The sequence below is a fragment of the Hylobates moloch genome, unplaced genomic scaffold, assembly GCF_009828535.3.
Source record: "Hylobates moloch isolate HMO894 unplaced genomic scaffold, HMol_V3 SCAFFOLD_9, whole genome shotgun sequence".
NCBI lineage: Eukaryota > Metazoa > Chordata > Mammalia > Primates > Hylobatidae > Hylobates > Hylobates moloch.
The window spans coordinates 19972880-19997738 of record NW_026652284.1 but is presented as its reverse complement, the minus strand read 5'-3'; the positions used below and the strand labels follow the sequence as shown (position 1 = coordinate 19997738).

The following is a 24859-nucleotide window of genomic DNA, read 5'->3' as shown; positions in this document are numbered from 1 at the left end:
ACTTCCGCATGAGTCTCCAACAGAAAAACAAAAAACTCAGCCGGGCGCGGTGGCTCACACCTGTAATCCCAGCACTTTGGGAGGCCAAGGCAGGCGGATCACCTGAGGTCAGGAGATCAAGACCATCCTGGCTAACACGGTGAAACCCCGTCTCTACTAAAAATACAAAAAAATTAGCCGCGCGTGGTGGCAGGCACTATAATCCCAGCTACTCGGGAGGCTGAGGCAGGAGAATGGTGTGAACCCGGGAGGCGGAGCTTGCAGTGAGCCGAGATTGCGCCACTGCACTCCAGCCTGGGCGACAGAGCGAGACACTGTCTCAGAAAAAAAAACAAAAAACTCCTGTTGAAGATGAGTTCACTAGTGAGAACTACAAATGACAACAAAAAGGCTGGGCACACCTGTAATCCCAGCACTTTGGGAGGCCAAGGCAGGTGGATCACTTGAGGTCAGGAGTTCAAGATCAGCCTGGCCAACATGATGAAACCCCGTCTCTAACAAAAATACAAAAATTAGCCGGGAGTTGTGGCGCGCGCCTGTAATCCCAGCTACTCGGGAGGCTGAGGCAGGAGGATCACTTGAACCTGGGAGGCGAAGGTTGCAGTGAGCTGGGATCATGTCACTGCACTCCATCCTGGGCAACAGAGTGAGACTCCGTCTCTGTCTCAAAAAGAAAGTGTCAGGCCTCTGAGCCCAAGCTAAGCCATCATATCCCCTGTGACCTGCACGTATACATCCAGATGGCCTGAAGTAACTGAAGAATCACAAAAGAAGTGAAATTTAAATGGCCTGTTCCTGCCTTAACTGATGACATTCCACCACAAAAGAAGTGAAAATGGCCAGTCCTTGCCTTAACTGATGACATTACTTTGTGAAATTCCTTCTCCTGGCTCATCCTGGCTCAAAAAGCTCCCCCACTGAGCACCTTGTGACCCCCACTCCTGCCCGCCAGAGAATAACCCCCCTTTGACCGTAATTTTCCTTTACCTACCCAAATCCTATAAAACAGCCCCACCCGTATCTCCCTTGGCTGACTCTCTTTTCGGGCTCAGCCCGCCTGCACCCAGGTGAAATAAACAGCCTTGTTGCTCACTCAAAGCCTGTTTGGTGGTCTCTTGACTCGGATGCGAGAGAAAAGAAAGGAAAGAAAGAAAGAAAGACAGGCCAGGCGCAGTGGCTCACGCCTGTAATCCTAGCACTTTGGGAGGCCGAGGCAGGCGGATCACGAGGTGAGGAGATCGAGACCATCCTGGCTAACACGGTGAAACCCCGTCTCTACTAAAAATACAAAAAATTAGCCGGGCGTGGTGGCGGGCACCTGTAGTCCCAGCTACTTGGGAGGCTGAGGCAGGAGAATGGCGTGAACCCGGGAGGCAGAGCTTGCAGTGAGCCAAGATGGCGCCACTGCACTCTAGCTTGGGCGACGGAGCGAAACCCTGTCTCAAAAAAAAATTAAGAAAGAATATATATATGTATATATGAAAAAAATATATATATGGAAATATATATATATGGAAAAATATATATATATATGGGAAAAGAGTGACCTATCCAACTAACACATGCAAGTAGCAGGGCTGAGGTTTCCTGCTCTGAACACTATTTTCAGCTCTTAAATACTTTGGATGGTTCTGGAACCTTGAACATAGACACTGCCCTCATCATACCCCATCTGCACCACCTTTTTATCCCTCCACCTGTGTCCCCAAGCATACCTGGCACTAAGGAGTTGGTAAGGCAGGTGCCAATGGCCAGTACTAAGAATGGTGAAATCATAGTGCACCCCAAGACCTGCTTCATCCCTGGAGCCCAGAGATGCGATCGACGTGGGTGGGAGGGGGTGGGCTGGCAGTGGTCAGATGTTAACTGATGTTCCAATCCTAGAAATTAAAAAAAGAGAAAAAGAGGCATGTGGGGCACAGCTCAAGAGACCCCTTTTTCGCTCACTTATTCATACCTCGATTCATTCAACAAGTATTCGGTGAGCACCTATTACAGACCAGGCATGGGGCTACACATTGGGATGACAAACCCAGCTGGTCCCTGTCCCAGGAAGCTTAACCACACAAACAGCTGTGTCAGTGTCAATGAGTTCCATGCTGCAAAGCGGTTCCGTCCCATTTCCTAAGTGAATTTCCACTTTCGATTCATCTGAAGGCCCCCACCTCCCAGAGTCCAATCTTTTGGTGCAGTGTTTCTCAAACTGTAAGGAGAGCAAGCATCTGAATCCCCCAAGGGCTTGTTACAACAGATTCCCGGCCCACCCTCGAGGATCCGATTGTATTTCCAATAAGCTCCCAGGAGAAGCTGCTGCTTTGCAGGCCACACCTTGAGAAGCCCTGTTCTACAGCACTCGGTCTTCAGCCTTTTAATTACCTGTGTCCCAGGAACATCAGGGACAAAACAAAGAGTGCACCCCTTCTTTCAGGACCCCTACATTTGCTGCATTCTCTTCTAGAGCTTGTCGTTTATGGTAAGAGATAGAAAAATGGTAGGAGTCACATATGTGAAAAAAATGGCTGGTAAGTGTGGCCATTTCTGGGTGGTGACATCACAGACAATTGATTTTTCTTTTCCATTGTCTTTTCTGCATTTCCAAAATTTTATTTTGTGCTGAGATACAGTATTATCTTTATAATTTTTTAAAATATATATATATATTCAAAGTTGGATGTAATTGAAGAGTTTAGGTGGAAAAAAAAAACTGGAAGGAAATACACCAAAACATTAACTGTGGTTTTCTCTGGGTGGTAGGACTATGAATGATTACTTCCTCTTTTTTTTATTTTTTTGAATTTTCCAAGTAGCCTAAAACGAGCGTGTATTAATGGCATAAGAATGTTTTTACACGGTGGTCATCCTGTTAAATCACAAAGAACAACCCCATTGGCAGCTGAGAAATGTAGTAACCCTGTTGCACATGAGTTACAAGACAAAGAATTTTAAGTGGCAAGAGTTTCACTGGGAAATATTATTGCTTCAGCCAAAACCAAGATATGACACAATTTGTTATGGGAAACAGCAGTAATACACACTCTACCATTAGAAAAGTGTTGTGACAGATAAGACACTACTCTAGTGCAATTATTATATGTTAAGTAAAAACAAAATAAAACATTTTTAAAAAGTTATTTTAAGAAGAAAAGCCAGGCATGGTGGTACACGCCCGTAATCCCAGCTACTTGGGAAGCTGAGGCTGGAGGAAGTTTGCTTGAGGCCAGGAGTTGGAAACCAGCCTGGGCAACACAGTGAGACCCTGTCTCTAAGAAAAATTTTTGTATTTTAATTTTTTTAAATTTTCTTTTCCTTTTAAAAATTCTTCTCTTTGCAGCTCCAGCTCAAAGGAAAACGATTTTTTCTTTTTCTTTTTTTTTTTTTTTTTTGAGACGGAATTTTGCCCTTGTTGCCCAGGCTGGAGTACAATGGCGCAACCTCAGCTCACTGCAACCTCCGCCTCCTGAGTTCAAGCAATTCTCCTGACTCAGCTTCCTGAGTGGCTGGGATTACAGGCCTGTGCCACCACACCTGGCCAATTTTGTAATTTTAGTAGAGACGGGGTTTCTCCATGTTGGTCAGGCTGATCTCGAACTCCCGACCTCAGGTAATCTGCCCACCTTGGCCTCCCAAAGTGCTGGGATTACAGATGTGAGCTGCCGTGCCCATCCAAGATTTTTTTAAAATTTAAAAATAGAGAAAAAGAAAAGAGACAGAGAGAAAAGGAAAGGAAGGAGAGGGGGAGGAGAGAGAGGGAGGGGAGGAGGGGAAGGAGGGAGGGAAGGGAGGGAGAAGGAGGGGAGAGGGGGGAGGGGGGAGGGAGGGGAGGAGGAGAGGGAGGGAGGGGGGGAACTATCACCAGAAGAAGGGATCTTGATTCAACCTTAAAAACACACAAGCTGCGCTCCAGTGCCAGAAGTGAGGGCTCTGGGGTAGGGGCTGGCGGTGGTGGCGCAGAGTGAAAATTAAAAGGAAATACCCCACATCTAACATCTAACAGCACTTAACTGTGAGTGGTAGAATTTGAAATTTCAGATGATTCCTACATTTTTTTTTGTTCTACTTTATGGTTTCCAAACATTTCTATAGCAAATCCTAAAATCAGAAAAATGTTATTAACTGAATATGAAATACTAATTCATTAAACTATTATTTAAAATCACTTAAAAACGAAGTCACCTCTTTCAGGAAGGCTCCAGGATGGTCACTCACTCATTCCAATATAACACCACTGAGCTTCATGCCACCGCAAACATCACGTGTACCTCCCTTTTTGAAGGTAATATAATTCTTTCTGGGCCATCTCAGCTGCCACACCGGGAGCTTCTAAGAGTGAGGACTTTGTCTTGTTTGTCTCTGCCATCCTAGTGCTTAGCATAGTAAATATTTACATCAGTTGAAAGCCAGTGCCCTAAGGAAGGTTGGGAGGGGGAAGGGAAGAGCCATCCAAAATTATCTTCTCTGTGTGTGCAGGAAAGTCCAAGAGTTCGTGAAGATGTGTAACTACCGGAAGGTCTGCTCGCCGTTAGTGGAGTGTAGACAGGCACAGCGCATGGGAAAACCGGCAGGATCTACCAAAGCTGATCATCCTACCTGTGCCCTGGGACCCGTTTCTCTCCAGCGGAATGTGCACATCAGCCCTGTTCATAATGGCTTCAAAACTGCCTCCATCTACGGCAGGTGGATAATACATTGTGTATGTTCACAACACGGAAACCCCCACAGACAGCAAGGAGAATGGATGATCCACAGCTCCTCACAACAACATGAATGAATCCCACAAGGTAAGCTTGAGCAAAGGAAGCTAAACCCAAGAGCACTTACAGTGTGATTCCGATGACAGAAAGTATAAAAACTAACCCAGGGCGTTGGGAGACAGAACGGAGGCTCCACGTGGAGGGTATGGAAATGGGAAGGGGCTGCTGGGGTGCTGGTGCGGTTCTGTTTATGATTGATCTGGGTGGGTGGGTGCTGGTTACACAGTAGGTTCAGCTGTCAATGTATGACACACACATTTTTCTCTACGTGCGTTTCATTTCAATAAAATAAATACTACTCTTTGGGAGCTTATATGAACAATCTATAAAGGATATCGACAAAATGAAAGCAAGTCTATGTGTTGCACTCCATAGTTCATAAAGAATTTCACCATGATGTTTCACTAATCAACTATGCAGTGGACAGAAAAGGACCTGTCATCTCCTTTAACAGATGAGAAAACCAAGGCTCTGGAAGGAGACTTGCCCAAGGTTACCCACAGGAAGTTGCAGAGCAGAAACCTGACCACAGGGCTCCTGATTCCCGAATTAGCAATCAGGTTACCATCAGTCACCCCCTCCAGAGGGAGGGATTTCTGTTGCCCCCAAGTGTAAAATGAGGGTTCTGACGTTTGACACATGGATAGATTCATGTAACCACCACCGCCACCATCAGGACCCAGAACAGCTCTGCCACCCCAAAAATCTCCCTTGCGTTCTTTATAGTTACACAATCCCCCCATCCCTAAACCTGGCGATCCCTCATCTGTCCTCCACCACCGTGTTTTTGATAGGTACGGTATTAAATCCACAGATCAATGTGGGAGGGTTTACGTCTCGACCACATGGAGTCGCCCAGTCATGAAGACAGCACGTCTCTCCTCTCATTCAGTCAGAGTTCTTCAGTTTTATCAGCACTCTGTAGTCTTCAGCCTGTAGATCTTGGATATGTTTTCTTAGATTTATACCTATGAGTTCCATCGTGTAATGGTTAGCATTCTGGACTCTGAGTCCAGATTTATACCTATGAATTTTGCTTTTTGGGAAACTATTGTAAATGACAATGTTTCTGAGCCATATACTACCGAGCCAAGTGCGATGGCTCACAGCTGTAATCCCAGCACTTTTGAGAGGCTGAGGCGGGTGGATCACTTCAGGTCAGGCGTTTGAGACCAGCCTGGCCAACATGGTGAAACTCTCTCTACTAAAAATACAAAAATTAGCTGGGCGTGGTGGTGTGCACCTGTAGTCCCAGCTACCTGGGAGGCTGAGGCAGGAGAATCGCTTGAACCCGGGAAACAGAGTTTGCAGTGAGCTGAGATCGCACCACTGCAATCCAGCCTGGGCAACAGAGTGAGACTCTATCTCAAAAAAAAAAAAAAAAAAAAAAGAAAAAGAAAAAGAAAAAAGCATTCAGCTTTTCGGCATTTGGGGTGGTCTTTTGAGGCGTGAGGTGGAGACAGTCAGGAACTTGTTTTGGACATGTTGAGTTGGAGATGTCTTTTAGAAGTGGAGACACTAAGGAGGCAGCTGAATATTTGAGTCTGGCATTTGAAAAAGAAGTCTGGGTTAGAGTATAAATTTGGGAATCATAGGCACAGAGGTGGCAGTTAACACCCTGATCAAACTTGACGTGCTCACCTAGGGAGAGGGAATAGGGTCACAGAAAACAATGTGACAGAAGCCCTCAGCAAACCAGGTATCAAAAAGAATTTCCTTAATCTGATAAAGGCTTTATGCCAAGAACCTGCAGAAACCATCATACTCGCTGGGGAAAGATTTGGCAAACTCCTTTTAACACTGGCTTATGATGGTGAGGAGCTGGGGCAGTCTCGTCCACAACTAGGGAAATGAATTAGTAAGGAGTGGTGGAGGCAATGTCTGCGTGGCAGTGGTATTAAAACTAGACATCAAAACAGCAGCATGGTGGAGTCTAAAGGCAGAGGACTGAGTGATGAATGTAAAGAATCAAACGCAGTGTATGTAAGTGCAAACCACCCCCACGGACAGAACGCTGTGTAACGTACAAGGACACTTACAAATCCAAGGCCATATTAAGTACATTAGCGCAGGGACTTCGGGGAGCTGTGGGAATGGCAGTGGGGAGGCAGGGAGCGGGGACAAAGGAAAAAACGAATAAATAAAACAAGAACTGAGAGATTATTTGGGTATGTCATATGCTAAGTGAGATAACGCATCCCACTCTCTCTGCACCTAGGATCCAAAACAGGTGAGCGAATAAAGAAAAATAAAAGTGTAGTGACCCGGGAGCTCTGAAAGGCTCATCCAGCCCCACATGATTATTCTTACGGTTATTGGTTTGTCTCTCCTCCCTGCTAGCCTGAAGCTCTGTGAGCATAAAGACCATCATCTTACCCATCTCTGCATCCCGAGCCCTTGCACATGGTAGCAGTTCCAGAAGTGCCACCAGTTCAGGCTGGGATGCTCTGAATTTTGGCCCCAGGGATAGGCATTGAGATAGGCTTGGCCTGGAGGCAGGTGCCTTCTCCCATAGCCTCTGCTCAGGACAAGGAGGGTGTGGGGACCTGGGAAAGCCTTCAGAACCCAGAGCCTCCCTGCTGGCCCCACCCCGCGGACCCCTCCCCCACGCAGAGGCTCCTGGCTGCTCTCTGGCAGCCCTGGAAGCGAAGGGGCCCAGTTTGGGGCTGCGGGGGCCCCAGCTGCCCACCACCCTCTGCCAATGTCTGCCAGCTTAAAATGGGGCCTCCGGGTGTGTGTCAGCCCCATCGTCACCCCTTCCCTCCCTTCTCTGCCAGGCTCCCGGCTCCTCCGTAGCCTGATTATGCATGGCCAGTGCAGAAGCCCCGGCTAGGCCGTGGCTCCAGAGGAGCAGCTACTTGGCAGTTCAGTGCAGGGGGCTGAGGAGCCAGGCAGGCCTTGGCTCTGAGGGCTGATTCAGCAACCCAGGCAGAGGGCCCGGGAGCATCCCGGAGTGGGGCAAAAAGCCAGCCTTGGGCTGCGTCTCAGAAGATCTGGAGCAAATGATCGAAGAATGGGACAAACGTGTCGCTACCATTTCTTAGGCCCTCATGTTGCACTCAGCCCCATGCTGTTTACATCCCTGATCTCACAATAAGGATGAAGAGCCCCCGTTTTGTAGCTTAGGAAGCCGAGCAGAGGGTTTGGCTAGTCTTCGACCATGCGCCATTTAAGCCCAGGCTGACTCCAGGGCTCAACCTCTCTGGGCCTTGGTTTCCCCACCACGAAGAGTAAGAGAGATGAGTGCCCCGCTGGCTCCATCTCACAAGAACAAATGGAAGCTGAATGAGCTTAGGGCGGGGAATTTGGCGGGATGCGGGGGGAGTCAGGCCAGCTGAGTTCCCCTACCTGAGCGGCCTGGCCAGGCGGCAAGTGAAGAAACAAAGGAGGCCCAGGGTCAGCCCCAGGAGGAGGAGGCTGAGGGCCACCGTGAGGACCACATCCAGGATGGGGGACAGGAGGGCCATCTTGGGGCAAAGAGGGCCCCTGGGAGCAGCCACCACTCCCTGCACACACTCGGTCACGCTAGCTCCAAAGCCCTGGGTCAGTGGCCGTGACCCGCTTTATCCTTGGGTTAATCTTTGTGGATTAGTCAGGAGGGATGAAACAGGGTGCTGGGGTGGGAGGGGGAGCAGGCTACGAAGCTCCCCTCTCCCATTTGAGCCCCGGGGGAGGGCCCGATGCTTGTTCATTCAACTTTGTTCATTCATCCCTCACTCCCAAACACCTACAGAGCACCTGCTGAGTATCTCTGTGCTAGGTTCTAGGGAAACAGTCGGGAATGGAACAGACATAGTTTCTGTCAGCTTGGAGGTAACTGACCAGCCAGTGTGGACAAAGCACCTACTGTGTGCTAGACATCGTGCCAGGTGCCCTGTGGGGTAAAAACACAGAAGGGAACCCCTTGGCTAGTAACACAGTAGGTTTTCCCCTAACAGCAGCAGCTGCTCCAGCCCATCTATGAGTCCAGAAATCTGAGTTGGGGCTTACCCCAGCCAGAGGGACGCACCCATGCTCAGAAGAAGATGAACTGCTCTTATTGAGCACCGACTGTGTACCAGGCCCCATCTGGGCTAGGGACTAGTATCCCCATTTGCAGAGAAACAGAGGCTCAGAGGTGCAATGGTGGAGTTGGGATTTAAGCCCAAATCTGCTGGTCTCCACGGCCTGCACCTCAGAACTGAGATAGCAGAAGCCTGCAGAGGCTTTAGTCAAGCCCTGCCAGGCACTGGCCTAAAGCCAGCAGTCGCCCAGGAGGCAGCACACACAGGCTGGAGGTGGACAAGCTGTTGCCAGCACGGAGGGGCCTTTTCTGCTTCCAAAATTGTCTCCCCGACCCAGATCCAGTCTCTCCCGAAACATCCTATGAAGTCAGGAGAGTGGTTATGATTCCCATCTCACAGATTCAGAAACGGCCCAGAGAGGTCAAGCCATTTGGCACATGCACAGCTGTGCACCATTAGACCAGGCCTTTTCTGATCACGCTTCCTGCCTCCTGGTACACCTCAGATCCCATGGTCCAAAATACCCAAGGTCAGGAGGAGACACTTTTACCCTCTTGGTGCCAAGGAAAGTCCCCTCTTCTTGACCCCAGAAAGGCCACTGACCTCACCACAACAGGAAAACTAATCTCGCTACTCCATTACGCCCTTTTCTTTCTCAACATTCCTGTAACTCAAATTGCGTCAGATCCTCACAACATCCTAGTGATACTGGCAGGGTGGGGATTATTAGCCCTATTGATAAAAGAAAAACTTCAGCTGAATTAAATTTAAAAGAGTTGCCTGCAATCCCAGCACTTTGGGAGGCTGAGGTGGGTGGATCACGAGGTCAGGAGATCGAGACCATCCTGGCCAACATGGTGAAACCCCGTGTCTACTAAAAATACAAAAATTAGCTGGGCATGGTGGTGTGTGCCTATAATCCCAGCTACTCGGGAGGCTGAGGCAGGATAATTGCTTGAACTAGAGAGTTGGAGGTTGCAGTGAGCTGAGATCGCGCCACTGCACTCCAGCCTGGCAACTGAGCGAGACTGTCTCAAAATAAATAAAATAAAACAAAATATTAAAAAATAAATTTAAAAGCGTTTAATTGAGCAATGAACGATGTGCAAATTAGGCAGCCTCCTGAGCCGGAGTAGGCACCAGCACAGCCACTTGGTAGAAGAAGATTTATGGACCGAAAAGGAAAGCGAGGTACAGAAGACAGAAGTGAGGTGCAGTCAGATTGGTTACAGCTTAGCACTTGTCATTTGAACACGGTTTGAACAGTTGGCGACATTTGATTGGCTAAAACTTGGTAATTGGTGGCTGGGCATGGTGGCTCACTCCTGTAATCCCAGCACTTTGAGAGGCTGAGGAGGGTGGATCACCTGAGGTCAGGAGTTCGAGACCAGCCTGGCCAACATGGTGAAACCCTGTCTCTACTAAAAATACAAAAATTAGCTGGGCATGGTGGCAGGCGCCTGTAATCCTAGCTACTTGGGTGACTGAGGCAGGAGAATCACTTGAACCCTGGTGGCGGAGGTTGTAGTGAGCTGAGATTACAACGCTGCACTCCAGCCTGGGCGACAGAGTGAGACTCTGTCTCAAAAAAAAAAAAAAAAAAAAAAAACCCCAAAACTTGGTGATTGGCACAAGTGTAGGCTATAGTCTGTTTACACCTCTATTTCTTAGAGTTTACAATGTAGAGAAACCGTTAGGCTGAACTTAAAATATGTAAAAAAGCAGCATTAGGCTACATTTGATTTAATAATTCCCTTCTTTTAGTTAGTTTTTAAAATTTGAGACATTGACCAAAACCTGAGTCACTGATGTCACTATCACCATTGTAAATGTACTTATTTGGTCTCGAAACCCACTGGGAAACAGCAGGACAGTGGGTTTTGTAAGGTGGGAATAAAGACTTCAGGTTATTTTTTTTAAGGGTTAGAGGGTATTTTTTTTTAATGTTGGAATGTCCTGTTTACAAGAAAAAAAAAATGAAACAAAACCTGGTTTTAGCATTTATGTGTTCTTTTTAAAGTTTTAGTTTGATGATATCACATTTAGCACAAGTAACTCTATTTAGGTTTCGTCTGGTCTGTTGGGGCCTAGTGTATGCGTTTAGTCCAAAACAATAGGCTCTCATAATTTTGTTTTTGTGTTGAGATAGTTTCACTTTGTCGCCCAGGCTGGCATGCAGTGGCACAGTCTTAGCTCACTGCAACCTCCACCTTCCAGGTTCAAGCAATTCTCGTGCCTCAGCCTCCTGAGTAGCTGGGACTACAGGCGCATGCCACCATGCCCAGCTGATTTTTTGTATTTTTTAGTAGAGATGGGGTTTCACCATGTTGCCCAGGCTATTCTTGAACCCCTGAGCTCAGGCAATCCACCTGCCTCGGCCTCCCAAAGTGCTAGGATTACAGGTGTGAGCTACCACGCCCAGCTCATAATTTTGTTTTAAAATTCCCCCTTTTTGGTCAGATTCTCACTTAGGTGAGAGTGTGACCCAAACTTAGGGCCTTAGCGCCACTCTCAGTCACCACATTTTGAAACCGAGACGTAGCAGTGAAGTCATTGGGTCAGCTGTCACACAGCCAGCAAATCTGATCCAAGCCCAAGCTCCACCACTTCCCAGGCGTGTGATGCTGGGTCAGTCCCTGCACCTCTGAAACCGTTTCCTTTGGCGTCTAACATTGGTTTCCCATTCAAGAACTACGGTGCACCAGGTGCTGACTGTGACACACCTGACCTGCTGTGTCCTCATTAACAACACTGAGAGTGAGACAGAGCTGTCCCCCTTTACAGGTGGGAAAATGGAGGTCCACTTGGCCATGGTGAAGATGGCCCAGGGTCACATCGATGGCAGGTACTGGGCCAGGCCCTGCACAGGCCTCCACATGGGACCTACCCAGGGACCTCCCCTGTGCCAAGCTCTCTCCACCTCAGCTCAGCCGGGGGCCTTCCCCACCCAAGCCCACCCAGCTCCCAGGCCTGCTCCAAGGACACCCTCCAAGGCTCTACCATGCAGCCTGATAAACTGATGTGCCCCCAGGGAGCATCAGCTGGTATGCCCCAGCTTGTACCTGGCAGGACTCACAGGGTCAGGTATTTGCCCTTAGAGAGCCCCCGGTCTAGAGCACACAGGCCCAGACTGTCCAGGCTGGAAAGGTCTTTTGCGATTTCCCAAATGCCCAGAACTACAAAAATCACTTGAGGTGCTTATGGAAAAAGTCTTATTCCCAAGTGGTCACCTTGGGAGGAGGATTGACTAGGCAGTGCATGAAGGAACTTCCTGGGGCAATGGAAATGTTCTGTTTTCTTTTCAGATGGAGTTTCGCTCTCGTTGCCAAGGCTGTAGTGCAATGGCGCGATCTCGGCTCATGGCAACCTCCACCTCCCAGGTTCAAGTGATTCTCATGCCTCAGGCTCCCGAGTAGTTGGGATTACAGCGTTTCTGCCCGGCCGGTCTTTATCATGACCTGAGAGGTAGTTAAACGTGTGTATATTTGTGAAAAGTTGTCAAGGGGCTAATCGTCCGTACCCTGTCTCTATCGTGAGGTTTTTGGGGAGGAGCTGATGAGATTTCAATAAAGGGAGTGTTGGGGAAAAAAAGGGTTTAGTGGAGGGATGTGACTATATTCAAGTTTAAAAGGAGAGATTAGAGAGACATAACAGCCCCCTAAATAAATTCCTACTTCTCCTATTCCAGACCTACTCGGTCAGAATCTCCCAGGTCAAGGCCTGGGAAGCTGTTTTTTATTTTTTGTTTTGAGACAGGGTCTTACTCTGTCGCCCAGGCTGGAGTGCAGTGGCATGATCATAGTTCACTACAGCCTTAAGCGATCCGCCTGCCTCAGCCTCCCAAGTAGCTGGGACTACAGGCACACATTACCACATTTGGTTAATGTTTACATTTTTAAAATAGAGGTGGGGTCTCACTATGTTGCCCAGGCTAGTCTTGAACTCCTGGGTTCAAGTGATCCTCCTGCCTCAGCCTCCCAAAATGCTTGGATTACAGGTATAAGCCACTGTGCCCAGCTGGAAGCTATATTTTTTTGTGGGGGAGGATTGGGGGGATGGAGTCTTGCTCTGTCACTCAAGCTGGAGTGCAGTAGCGCAATCTCGGCTCACTGCAACCTCCGCCTCCAGAGTTCAAGTGATTCTCATGCCTTAGCCTCCCTAGTAGCTGGGATTGCAGGCCTGCCACCATGTCCGGCCAATTTTATTTTATTTTATTTTATTTTTTGAGACAGAGTCTTGCTCTGTCGCCCGGGCTGGAGTGCAGTGGCGCGATCTCGGCTCACTGCAAGCTCCGCCTCCCGGGTTCACGCCATTCTCCTGCCTCAGCCTCCCGAGTAGCTGGGACTACAGGTGCCGCCACCACATCCGGCTAATTTTTTTGTATTTTTAGTAGAGACGGGGTTTCACCGTGTTAGCCAGGATGGTCTCGATCTCCTGACCTCGTGATCCGCCTGCCTCGGCCTCCCAAAGTGCTGGGATTACAAGCGTGAGCCACCGTGCCCGGCCAATTTTTGTTTTTAGTAGAGACAGGGTTTCACCATGTTGGCCAGGCTGATCTTGAACTCCTGGCCTCACGTGATCCACCCGCCTCGGCCTCCCAAAGCGCTGGGATTACAGGCGTGAGCCACTGCACCTGGCTGGAAGCTATATTTTTAACAAGTCATTTTCTGAGCAGATTCGTTTGGGAAACTTTGTCTTAGAGATCATCCCATTGTCCAAATGGGAAGACTGAGGCCTAAAGAGGAGGAAAGCCTTGCCTGGTGAGAGGAACGACTATAAGCAGACCCTGCATCTCTCAGCTGCTCCCCACCAGAGACACGTAGAGGGAACTGAGTCAGCTTGGAGCCAGCATCCCCTAGCCTGTCAGCTGGGCCTTCTGGGCTCTTCCAAGGAGCTGTGGCTGGAGAGGAGTCCTGAGTTGCCCTTGCATCCCTGGTGGGCATGAGGAATGAGGCAGGGGCTGGGGGGCACCTGCATAGCTGCCTAGGGAGGGAGCCCTGCTGAAGACCATCCCAATAACATTTCAGCTGCAGAGTCATAGGGAAGGGACATGGAATTCCTCTCTCCGCCAAACCCAGCATCTCTGGCAAGCCTTGCTGGCCAGGACTGTATTCATTACTGGAGGAAGTTATTTATGGCTGTCATGAAGAGCTAGATGAAGTGCTTGGGCAGGAATGTTGGTGGTTTCAGAGTGGGCTGCAGGTCAGATCCATGGAAGGACTTCCCTAGAGGGCAGTGGGCCAGTGCTAGGGATATAGTAAGGCTCAGACTTCTAGCCGTTGATGGCACCCCATCCTGGCAGGAAACAGACGTGGAAGTACCCCAGAGGCCTGGTGCCAAGCCACTGCATCTTTAGGGCTTTGATGAGAACCCAGCTGTCCTCTGAGCGCTCTCAGCCTCAACACCTCTGCACTCTGTGCTTCCCAGACTAGAATGTTCCATGCTGTCCAAACAATGAATCCCTCCCCCTGCCCTCTCCCTACACTACCCCAGCCCAGACAGCAGTTTTGTCTCCTCCCCAAGCTCCCAGAACCTAGTGCCATGAAGCCCTTGGTGAAATTAATCAGAGCCTTAGAGAATCATGGGTTGTCACCCTCTCGCCATGGTGAGCTCCTAGGGAGCTGGAATCCTGCAGCCCCGTGGCTGGCAGAGGCCAGCACAGGCCGGGTGGCCAGGGAATGTCGCTAGGTGGAAGGATGATGGGGTCAGAGGGTGGGTGGCTGAAGAGACAGCTCAGCAGCAGTGAAGATGGATGCTGGAGCCAGGCTGCCTGGGTTCTGATCCTGTCTCTGCCCCTTACCAGCTGGGCAGCTCAGGGCAGGTGACCTCACCCCTCCACACCTAATAGAAGCCACTGCATTGTTGTAAGGATGCCTTCATACACACAAGGGTGTAAAACGGAGGCTGGGATGTGATAGGTGCTGAATGAATGTCAGTCAGGAGCTAGGGTTATGGGGAGGGGGAGCAAATGAGGTGGATGGACTGCGGGGCAGAGATGGGCAAATGGGGCAGATGAGGGGCTGGAGCACAGAACGGATGGACCCTTCCCTGCCCACTCAGTCAAGCCGCCATGTGCTTTGGGATTTCCCAGAGACCTGTTCACCCGGATGGCCGCAGACAGTCCTTCCAGCTCTAAGACTCTAGAACCCAGAAGCTCACCTGCCTGCTGAGTACTTTCCCTTCGAGGGGCATGTTCTTAAGCGGCAGAGGTCCTGTTCTTACAGTCAAAGGGCTCCCATCTCCAGAGAGAACCAGATCTCTCCCTCCCTCACACACTCATTTGGGAAGAAAGGAATAACCTGCCAGGTAGCCTGACACTTCCTTTCCGTTTTGAAGGGGAGAGAGAGAAAGTCTAGGACAGAGTATGGGCCAGAAGTGTCCGTGGGGGTGGGTCGAGCACCAGGCGGGAAGGATGATGGGGTTGAGATGAGCAGAGAGAGAGAGGACACTCCCAACAGGACCTGAGTGTTTAAAGGCAAGGAGGCAGGAATGTGCGGAGTTTGGAGGTCAGGGAGAAAGGCACGAGCAGGCGGCTTGCATTCAGGACAGAGGGGCAGCCTGGACCCACCACAAAGGGCTCTGCTCCCCAAGCACGGCCTGGTGGAGAGCAGGCCCACTGCATGCCTCATCTCACTACATGCCCCATCGCCAGCCCCATTTTACAGGCGAGGAGGGTGAGGCTCTGACTGTTTGTCACTTACTCAAGGCCACATAGCAGAGCTGGAATCAGAAACCCTGAGGGTCTGGGTTCAGAGAAGCCAAAGCTTCTCTGGGGGTCCCTGAGGCTCCAGGACGGTCATGATGCCCCAAACCAACTCTGTGGGCAGAGGACTGAAGCCAGAGGACTGGTGGCAGGAGAGACAGCAGCAGGGAGGCGCAGTAGGGAGATCGCAGGGGAGGGAGATAGCGGGGCCCAGAGACACCATGCCTGGGGCCTGCAGTGCCCAGGCAGGGGGCAGGGGGCAGGGCATGGCTGCTTTGCAGGCACACAGCCTTCTGCCATGCCATGGAAAGGACATGTTCTGCTCCAGGCCACCTCACTCTGCGCCAAGCCTAGATGCCAAGTACAGAAAGCGGTGGGGGAGGGTGGAGCACGCACTGCGCATCTGCTCCAGCACTTCCCTCAGCCCTCTGCAGGGGGAGCCTCCCTGGTACTAGGAGACATGGCCGTCCCATCCTTGCTCTCACAAACAACAAGAAAAGGAAGGCACAGGCCGGGCACGGTGGCTCAAGCCTGTAATCTCAGCACTTTGAGAGGCAGAGGTGAGCGGATCACGAGGTCAGGAGATCGAGACCATCCTGACTAACACGGTGAAACCCTGTCTCTACTAAAAATATACAAAAAATTAGCCGGGCTGGGTGGCGGGCACCTGTAGTCCCAGCTACTCGGGAGGCTGAGGCAGGAGAATGGCGTGAACCCGGGAGGTGGAGCTTGCAGTGAGCCGAGATCGTGCCACTGCACTCCAGCCTGGGTGACAGAGTAAGACTCCATCTCAAAAAAAAAAAAAAAGAAAAAGAAAAGGAAGGCACAGAGAGGGTACACAACCTCCCCAGTGTCACACAGCACATCAGGGGCAGGGATAGGTCTCCCCACTAACCAGCTGAGGATATGGGGGGCAATTACTGGAAAGGCAAGGCAGTGTTCAAGGTGCGGCGTGGATGCCAACGTCTTGGACTTCCATACATTAGTGATTTGCACCAACTGATGAAAATATTTCAAACTGTGACTATTTTAGAAAAATCCTATTTTACATATTTTGTCATTGTATTCATAAGATTAATAATAACAAACCTTTTCATAGACCTTACTATGTGCCAAGCATTGCTCTAAACACTTTACCTATATTAACTCACTTGATCCCCACAACAACCTTCAAGGTAAGCACTATTATTATCCCCATTTTACAGATGACAAAACAGAAGCACAGAGAGGTTAAGGAGCATGCCCAAGGTCACGCAGCCAGTAAGTGAGCGAGCCAGAATTCAACCTTACTTGGGGATGTTTCTGTCTCCCAGGACTAAGCATAAACTCCTCAAACAGGAGGCAAGACTGGAAACAAACCACCATTTGCCCTCTCTGCAATAGGTACATTACACATACACATTATACTTTTGCAGATGAAGGGATTGTGTGCAGCTGCTATTTGATTAACACTCACTACACTCTGTTCCCAAATGTTGTTTCTTTGTATCTGCACCATGGTTCCCAGTGGGAGGGCTTCCTATAATCATAACTTTACAGGAGAGGTGAGGTGACTTGCCGGAGGTCACACAGCAAGAGAATGTCACATCTAGGGTCCAAGTCTCTTCTGATCTTTGCACAGTATCTTGTGGCCAGCCCTGCAGTGGAACTCACTTGGGGCTTGCAGTGGCAGGGAGGGGAGGATCCCAGATTCAAGACCTGGCTCTGCCCCTGGCCAGGTGGGCGCACCCTGGACACCCCCACCCATAATCCCCTCCTTCAGCTCATCCTCAAGACAGGGCATTGGCCAATCCCGGCTCTCCTCACTCCCCTCCCCCTAGCAGAGGATGTGTCCATTGTGCAGATGGCCCCACACAGGCCCTGTGAGAGGAGGCTGAGGAGGCGCCGGGCTGTGGGAAAAGGGACAATGAACTTGTAGCTTGCTGGGCAGCGGCCAGCACAAGCCGAATCCCTGGGTGGCGGGCGCAGAGGGCTCAGATCAGAGGAGGAAGGACGCGGGTGTTCCCAGAGACAGTGCTCAGGGCAGCTGGGCTCCAGATAACAGCGTCCCTCGCATTCCCACAGGACGCTCCAGCCGGCCACAGAAGGCTCCGGTGGCTTTTGCGTTTGATCTCCGCGGCGACCTTGGGACATAGCAGGGCAGGGCTGACGCCGAGAGCCCCAGACAGGAAACTGGGGCCTATGGAGGTGAGGTCCCACCCAAGGGCACGCAGGTCAGCAGGCCCCCATTGACCTTGGGCACATCACCTCACCCGTCAAATGGGGACCATCCTGGTGAGAGCCTACGTCACTGGAGGAGCAAGAATTCAGTGAGACAATAAACAAGGAGAGAAAGACCCAGGGCCTGGTACACACTGAACAATAGGTGTTAGCCAGAAGTAACAGAGATCACGAGTGTGCCGGGCACTGCTCTAAGCACTTTACACGCAAATCCATCTGGTCCTCACACCAACGCCCTCATTGCTCCCAGTGTACAGAAAAGTCAAGGAACTTGGCCAAGGTCCCAAAGAGGAAGAGGGAGAAACTCTCTATGGAGCAACTACTACGCGCTGGGGGCTTTTCACCCAGTCTTCAAATTCCAGTGAAGTGCAAATGACCCGCTCTGGCTCAGGAGGAAAAACCAAGGCTCAGAAAAAGGACGGAGGTTCAGGGTCACAAAGCAACCGCGTGGGAGGGCTGGGATTCAGGCCAGGCCCGTCCAGCTCCATGTCCAGTGTACGTGCCACCCCCATCTCAGTCACATGCCAGGACAACCTCGGTCACCCATGGCAGAGCTCGTGCCTCAGCCATCCCAGGCACAGGGAGCCCTGCCTCAGTGGGGCTGCATGAGCTCACTCTGCTGGGGTGTAGGGGGACGGGGAGCGGGGCGGTGGTTCTGGCAATGAGAGCTGCAGGAAGCCATGCCTGGCTGCTGCCCTGTGGCTGGTCCTCATATCATGCTGCTCTCTCAGCTCCCCGTGGACTTTCCCGTGATCGCAGCTTCCTGGGGGCCTCTTGTATCTAGATGGAGTGCCTGCTCCACAAAGGGAGGGGCTTCAGTCACGTTGGCCTCTCCCTCCTAGATCAGCTCCTCTGGGTTTATAATTCTGCACAGGGTGGCTGAGATCAGTGGGGGCAGCCCAGGGTTACAAGTCAGAGTCCTCACTGAATAGTCAAGGGCTGTTTCCTTGGCTGTAGAGCAGGGATAATAAACTCCATTTTGCCTCCAGTATCAGCGTCTTAAACGGGAAAGAACCTTGCAAATCAAAAGGTACAATGCAGAAGTTTCTACGGCTCTCCACTGCGCTCCCTTTGGTGAGTGGAGTGGACATCTACTGTCATTTTTGGCCACCCAGAGTCTGTTTCCCCTTCCTAACAATACCACCAAGTTTCCTTGGGAAGTGACCCTCCCCCTTTCAGCCTGGTTTGGGTGGGACTGATCCCGCCTCCAGCTCCAGGTGGACCCTGACTGGCTCCAGCTGGAAGACTCTCTCTGCCTGCTGGGTTATGAGGGTGTGAAGTGGTGGGGAAGGGCACTTTGTATAGCCTGAAGAGGAAGCAACCTCTCAGAGATGGACTAGAGAAAGGTAGAGACCTTGAGTCTTTGATAGCGTCACTTGGGCTCCTAGATGCAGCCATGCCTGAAGCCTTCCTCTGAACATCCTGGCTACATGAGCCAATTAATTTCCCCATCGTGTGTCTTGGCTTTTCTGTTACTTGGAACACAGAGTCTGACCCCAGAACTGCAGCTCAGCCAGTTTTTCTCAGCCCCTTAGATTGTGAGCAACCAATCAGGTCATTCATATTCTGCCAGCTGTTTCTGACAGAGGAAAAATCTTGCAAACAAGCTAAAGCTGACAAGTTTCAAGTATGAGGTAATGTAAGAGTCCAACTTCCTACAAGTCACTTTCTACTTGGAATCTGTAAACTTCTAGAATTACAGAAAGTTTGGGGGCTGGACTTGCCTAATAGCCCTGCAGGACTCAGATCCTCACTTTCTGACAGGTTGTTGTCCATTGAGCTTTACAACCCTTTGGCCACCAGGTTCCACGCATCTATTGTGTGCCAGCCCTGTGACAGGACCTGCAGGTACAAGCTCTGCCTTCCAGGCCCTTCAGTTTGGTAGTGACTGGTTATAATTCACCTTTCTAGTAGGTTTTACACAAAAGGCCCTGGAGGGGGAATACCACTACACCCATTTCAGAGGAGAAAGTAGAGACTCAGCAAGGTGAAGTGACTTGCCCTAGGTCCCTCTGCTAAACAGGGGCAGGGCCAGGCCATGTCTCCAGATCTGCCTGGGCCCAGTGCTACTGCTTTTTCTCCTAGTCATTGGAGTGGAGTGGGCTGGGGCTATCGTTTCTCTGAGAGAGTTTGTTCCACTCAGGAGCAGTCAGAGTGGTTTAAAAAGCTAAAGAAAACGAGAAAGCTAAGTGTCATGAGCTTCCTGTCTGCCTGAAGGTCTTGACTTCTTCAGAAACCCCAGTATTTGGCCCGTCCAGCTTCACTCTCCTTTCTTTTTTTTTGAGACAGGGTCTTGCTCTGTCACTTAGGCTGAAGTGCAGTGACACGATCATAGCTCACTGCAGCCTCAAACTCCCGAGCTCAAACGATCCTCTCGCCTCAGCAAGAGACCAAGTAGCTGGGACTACAGGCGCACAGCACCACGCTCGGCTGGTTATTTTATTTTTAGTAGAGACAAGGTCTTGCTATGTTGCCCAGACTGTCTTGACCTCCTAAGCTCCAGCAATCCTCCTGCCTCAGCCTCCCAAAGTGCCGGGACTCCCGGGTGAGGCCCCACACCCAGCCAAACTTTCCTCTCCTATAGGGCTCGCTGCTTGCAGGCTGTGGCCAGAGAGGACACCAGCACCACCCTGAAATCCAGACCCCAAATGCTTTCATGGGAGACCTCGTCACCCCAAGTGAGCTGTCCCAGCCTCTCTCAGGCCTCTGCCCTAGGTCTCTAAGATCCAGCTGACCTTGACTAAACACCCTCTATGCCCTAAGGCTTTCCCTATATGTTATTCAACCAACATTCGCTGGACCACTGTTTACTGAGCAGCCACAATATGCCAGGGGCTGTTCTAGGTGCTGAATATAGCAGCCCAAATCCCTGTCAGTGTGGCAGGCAGACAACAAGGAAGTAAGTAAAAGCAATAGAACGCCAGGTGGCGGTAAGTACAGTGGGGAAAAAGAAGGCAGGGAGGACAGGGAGGTTTGCAGTTTTAAATAGAGAGGTCAGAGAAGGTCTCACCAAGAAATCATCTCACTGTGGCCTTTCAATGATCCCACGCAGGCCAGAACGTGATTCCCAAATCACAGATAAGGAGGAATAGGGTTTCAGGATTAACTCTCGCGTCCATGCATGTCAATACAACCAGCGCAACTGGATTCTTGCCCAGGGCCTCCTGTCTCCTTCGTGCCCTCTCCCTTAAACTCTACCAAGTGGTACTAGCAGCCCTTTTGCAGATGAAGAAACTGAAACCACGGCCGGGCGCGGTGGCTCACGCCTGTAATCCCAGCACTTTGGGAGGCCGAGGCGGGCGGATCACGAGGTCAGGAGATTGAGACCATCCTGACCAACATAGTGAAACTCCATCTCTACTAAAAATACAAAAATTAGCCGGGCATGGGGGCACATGCCTGTAATCCCAGCTACTCAGGAGGCAAAGGCAGGAGAATCCCTTGAACCAGGGAGGTGGAGGTTGCGGTGAGCCGAGATCGTGCCACAGGCACTCTAGCCTGGTGACAGAGTGAGACTCTGTCTCAAAAAAAAAAAAAAAAGTGAAACCACAAACCCAGACCCTCAAGAGTACACCAGGGTGAGGGACAGCAGTGGGGGACTAGAGTTCAGCCCCAGAGCTGCCCTCTGGACCTGCCTCTTGGCAAAGCCAACATCCGCTACCCTAGGCTTCAGTCTCCAGCTTCAGCTCTGGGCTTGTTGAAACTCAATCCTCCTCTTTGTTGACTCCGTGTCCTCCCAGAATCCTCCTCCCTTTCCCAGAGCCCCTTTGGCTCTCTATCTCAGGTCATATGAGCCCCAAATTGTCCAACCCACCTTTGTTCTGCCTCCTCAATTAACTTCTGGCTTATCACTAAGCCCACATTTGCATGAAACTACAAAAGGCATCTTGCATATGGCCAAGGGCGGACAGTCAGAATATACATGTAAGGTCCAGGTGTGGTGGCTGATACGTGTAATCCCAGCACTTTGGGAGGCCGAGGCAGGAGGACTGCTTGAGCCCAGGATTTCAAGACCAGCCTGGGGAACATGGCGAAATCCTGTCTCTACAAAAATTAGCCAGGCATGGTGGCATGCACCTGTAGGCCCAGCCACTCAGGAGGCTGAGACTGGAGGATCGCTTCAGCCCAGGAGGCCTAGGCTGCAGTGATCTGAGATTGCGCCACTGCACTCCAGCCTGGGACACTTCTCACTGTGCTTTCCCATCTGCCTGTGTGTGGTAATCTCCCAAGTCCCAGTCTAATCTTTTTTTTTTTTTTTTTGCAACAAGTGTTTCACTCTTGTCACCTAGGCCAGAGTGAAATGACCCAGTCTAATCTTTTTTTTTTTTTTTTTTTTTTGCGACAAGTGTTTCACTCTTGTCACCTAGGCCAGAGTGAAATGGCGCGATCTCGGCTCACTGCAAACTCCACCTCCGAGGTTCAGGCGATTCTCCTACCTCAGCCTCCCGAGTAGCTGGGATTACAGGCGCCCACCACCACACCTGGCTAATTTTTGTATTATCAGTAGAGATGGGGGCTTCACCATGTTGGCCAGGCTGATCTCGAACTCCTGACCTCAGGTGATCCACCCACCTCAGCCTCCCAAAGTGCTGGGATTACAGGCGTGAGCCACCACGCCCAGCCCCAGTCTAATCTTCTGAATAGTGTGGCGTGGTGGAAAGACCTTGGTCTTGTGGGAGGTGGACCTGGGTTTAAGTCCTGGCTGTGTAGCTTTGAAAGCAACTTTGGGGCTTCAGCTTCCTTATCCATAAAACAAGGTTGGTCATCCTCACCTTGCAGGGTTGTTTTACAGATAAAATGCAGTGGAGAGCATCCGTTAAAAGTTAAAATTCAACAGAGAGTGTATTTGGAAAGCAGAACCCGGCAGATAATCATCAAGTATCTACCAAACTGAAAGGAGATGTCTGTATAGTGGTGAAACAACTGTCACCAGCAGAATGACAGCTGCATTCACTGTGCTCCTACACTTTGAGGTAGGTACTCTTAGTATCATTCACATTTTATGAAGAGGAAAAAAGCACAGAGAGTTTAAGTAACTTGCCTGAGATCACACAGCAGACCTGCAGCAGAGCTGGGATTCTGAGCCCAAATTGTCCAGCTCCAAACTACATGCTCTTAACCCTTATGTTAGGGTAAGTAAACGGTGGCTTTCCGTGTTGAAAGAACTGCTCCATGATACATATCGTTAAGTGCTGACCCAGGAGGGGCTGGTGGGCAGCCCCACTACAAAGCTTGTGCTCCTCACCACGGTATCACAACAAACTGAAAGGGACTCTAGGAAGACTCTAACCCAACACCTTCATCTTTTTCTCCAAGAGAAGCCTGAGGTCCAGAGAGGTAGCATGACCTGCCCAAAGTCACACAGCCAATTAGTTGAAGAATCAGGGCAGGCACCCTGGTGTCCTGACTCCAGAACCCCATGCCACCACTGAGTGTCACCTTGACCATGACGCATGGTGAGGGAAGGCGTCTTGAGGATGTGCTGAAGTGTTTCAGCAGAAGTGGAGGGAAGGAAGTCTAAGCTGCTGGAACAGCCCATGCCGAGGTCCAGAGGCTGTGAACGTCTTTCCTGGAGAGCAGGGAGCTGTAAGGTGCACGCAGAGGTTTGGGTGGGGCAGAGAATGAGGCTGGTTTCTCACATTGAATATTTGCTTTCAGCTCTTTTATTTTTAACATTCTCTCATTCTACTTTATGTTGCTAATGTTTTTCCTTATTTCTCCTGTTTCCTTATTTCTCATGTTTCTAATGTTTATTTGAAATATTGGTCTTGGGCTGGGCGCAGTAGCTCATGCCTGTAATCCCAGCACTTTAGGAGGCTGAGGCGGGTGGATCACATAAGGTCAGGAGTTCGAGATCAGCCTGGCCTACATGGTGAAACCCCATCTCTACAAAAATACAAAAATTAGCAGGGCATGATGGCAGGTGCCTGTAATCCCAGCTACTCGGGAGGCCCAGGTGGGAGAATCGCTTGAATCCAGGAGGCAGAGGTTGCAGCGAGCTGAGATCACACCATTGCACTCCAGCCTGGGTGACAAAGCAAGACTCCATTTCAAAAAATAAAAAATTAAAAAAAAAAAAATCTTGGTCTTTTTATTCTAATACCACTGACTCTGGGTTGTCTCTAATCAGTTTATGGTTTTACTTTTGAATTCATTGTGCTCTGGCTGGTGGTGGGACAGGGGATCGGGGAATCCACACACTCCTTGCCCCAACAGAGAGAGAAGACATATGGCTCCTGGGTCCTCCTTCTCAACATCAACCCCAAGTAATGACAGAGCAAAATGCCACGAAGCCTAGGCACCAATGGGAAAACAGAATCTCCTGGGAGATGGAAGAGAGTTTAAACTGTGTGTGTAGGGTGGTGGGGAGGGGTTGCTGCAGCCAGGAGAAAAGGCAGGGCATGGTCTTTAGGGTGGAGAGAATATTACAGAAAAGAAAACAGGTTTGAGTTATCCTCTTGCCTCTCTGTTCCAAGCCCAGGCCCCCATACACACACGCACTGTCCTGGAACAACTAAGGTCAGAGCTGGCTGTGGGGTTGGAGTTCAGCTCCACAGCCACCCTCTGGACCTGCCTCCTGGCAAAGCCCACATCTGCTACCCTAGACCTCAGTCTCCAGCTTCAGCTCTGGGCTTGTTGAAACTCCATCCTCCTCTCTGCTGACTCCGTGTCCTCCCAGAATCCTCCTCCCTTTCCCAGAGCCCCTTTGGCTCTCTATCCCAGGACATATGAGCCCCAAATTGTCCAACCCACCTTTGTTCTGCCCTTCAATTAACTTATGGCTTATCACTAAGCCCACATTTGCATGAAACCCACAAAAAGTATCTTGCATAAAGCAGCCCAGGCGGATGGCACAAGTGTCTACTGAGATAAAGTCAAAGCATGGGCTGGGCCATAATTCCAGCACTTTGGGAGCCAAGGCAGGAGGATTGCTTGAGCCCAAGACCTTGAGACAGCCTGGGCAACAAAGTGAGACCCTGTCTCTTACAAAAAAATCAAAAAATTGGCCGGGCGCCGTGGCTCACACCTGTAATCCCAGCACTTTGGGAGGCCAAGGTGGGTGGATCACCTGAGGCCAGGAGTTCGAGACCAGCCTGGCCAACATGGTAAAACCCCATCTCTACTAAAAATACAAAAATTAGCCGAGTGTGGTGGTGGGTGCCTGTAATCCCAGCTACTCG

General features: G+C 50.4%; 1 protein-coding gene across 4 annotated transcripts in view; it reads right to left on the bottom strand.

The window, feature by feature from the left end:
* The window catches only part of ALPL (alkaline phosphatase, biomineralization associated), a 73669-nt gene that overhangs the window by 22829 nt on the left and 25981 nt on the right, over positions 1–24859 (bottom strand). For 3 of the 4 annotated variants that reach the window (XM_032759208.2, XM_058444546.1, XM_058444547.1), the window contains exon 2: positions 1716–1880. The exons of the other annotated variant lie outside the window; for it this stretch is intronic. In XM_032759208.2, the coding sequence (XP_032615099.1) occupies positions 1716–1800 (85 nt within the window). In that variant the 5' untranslated portion in view covers positions 1801–1880. The remainder of the gene's footprint in view (positions 1–1715; positions 1881–24859) is intronic. 4 annotated transcript variants of the gene reach the window in all.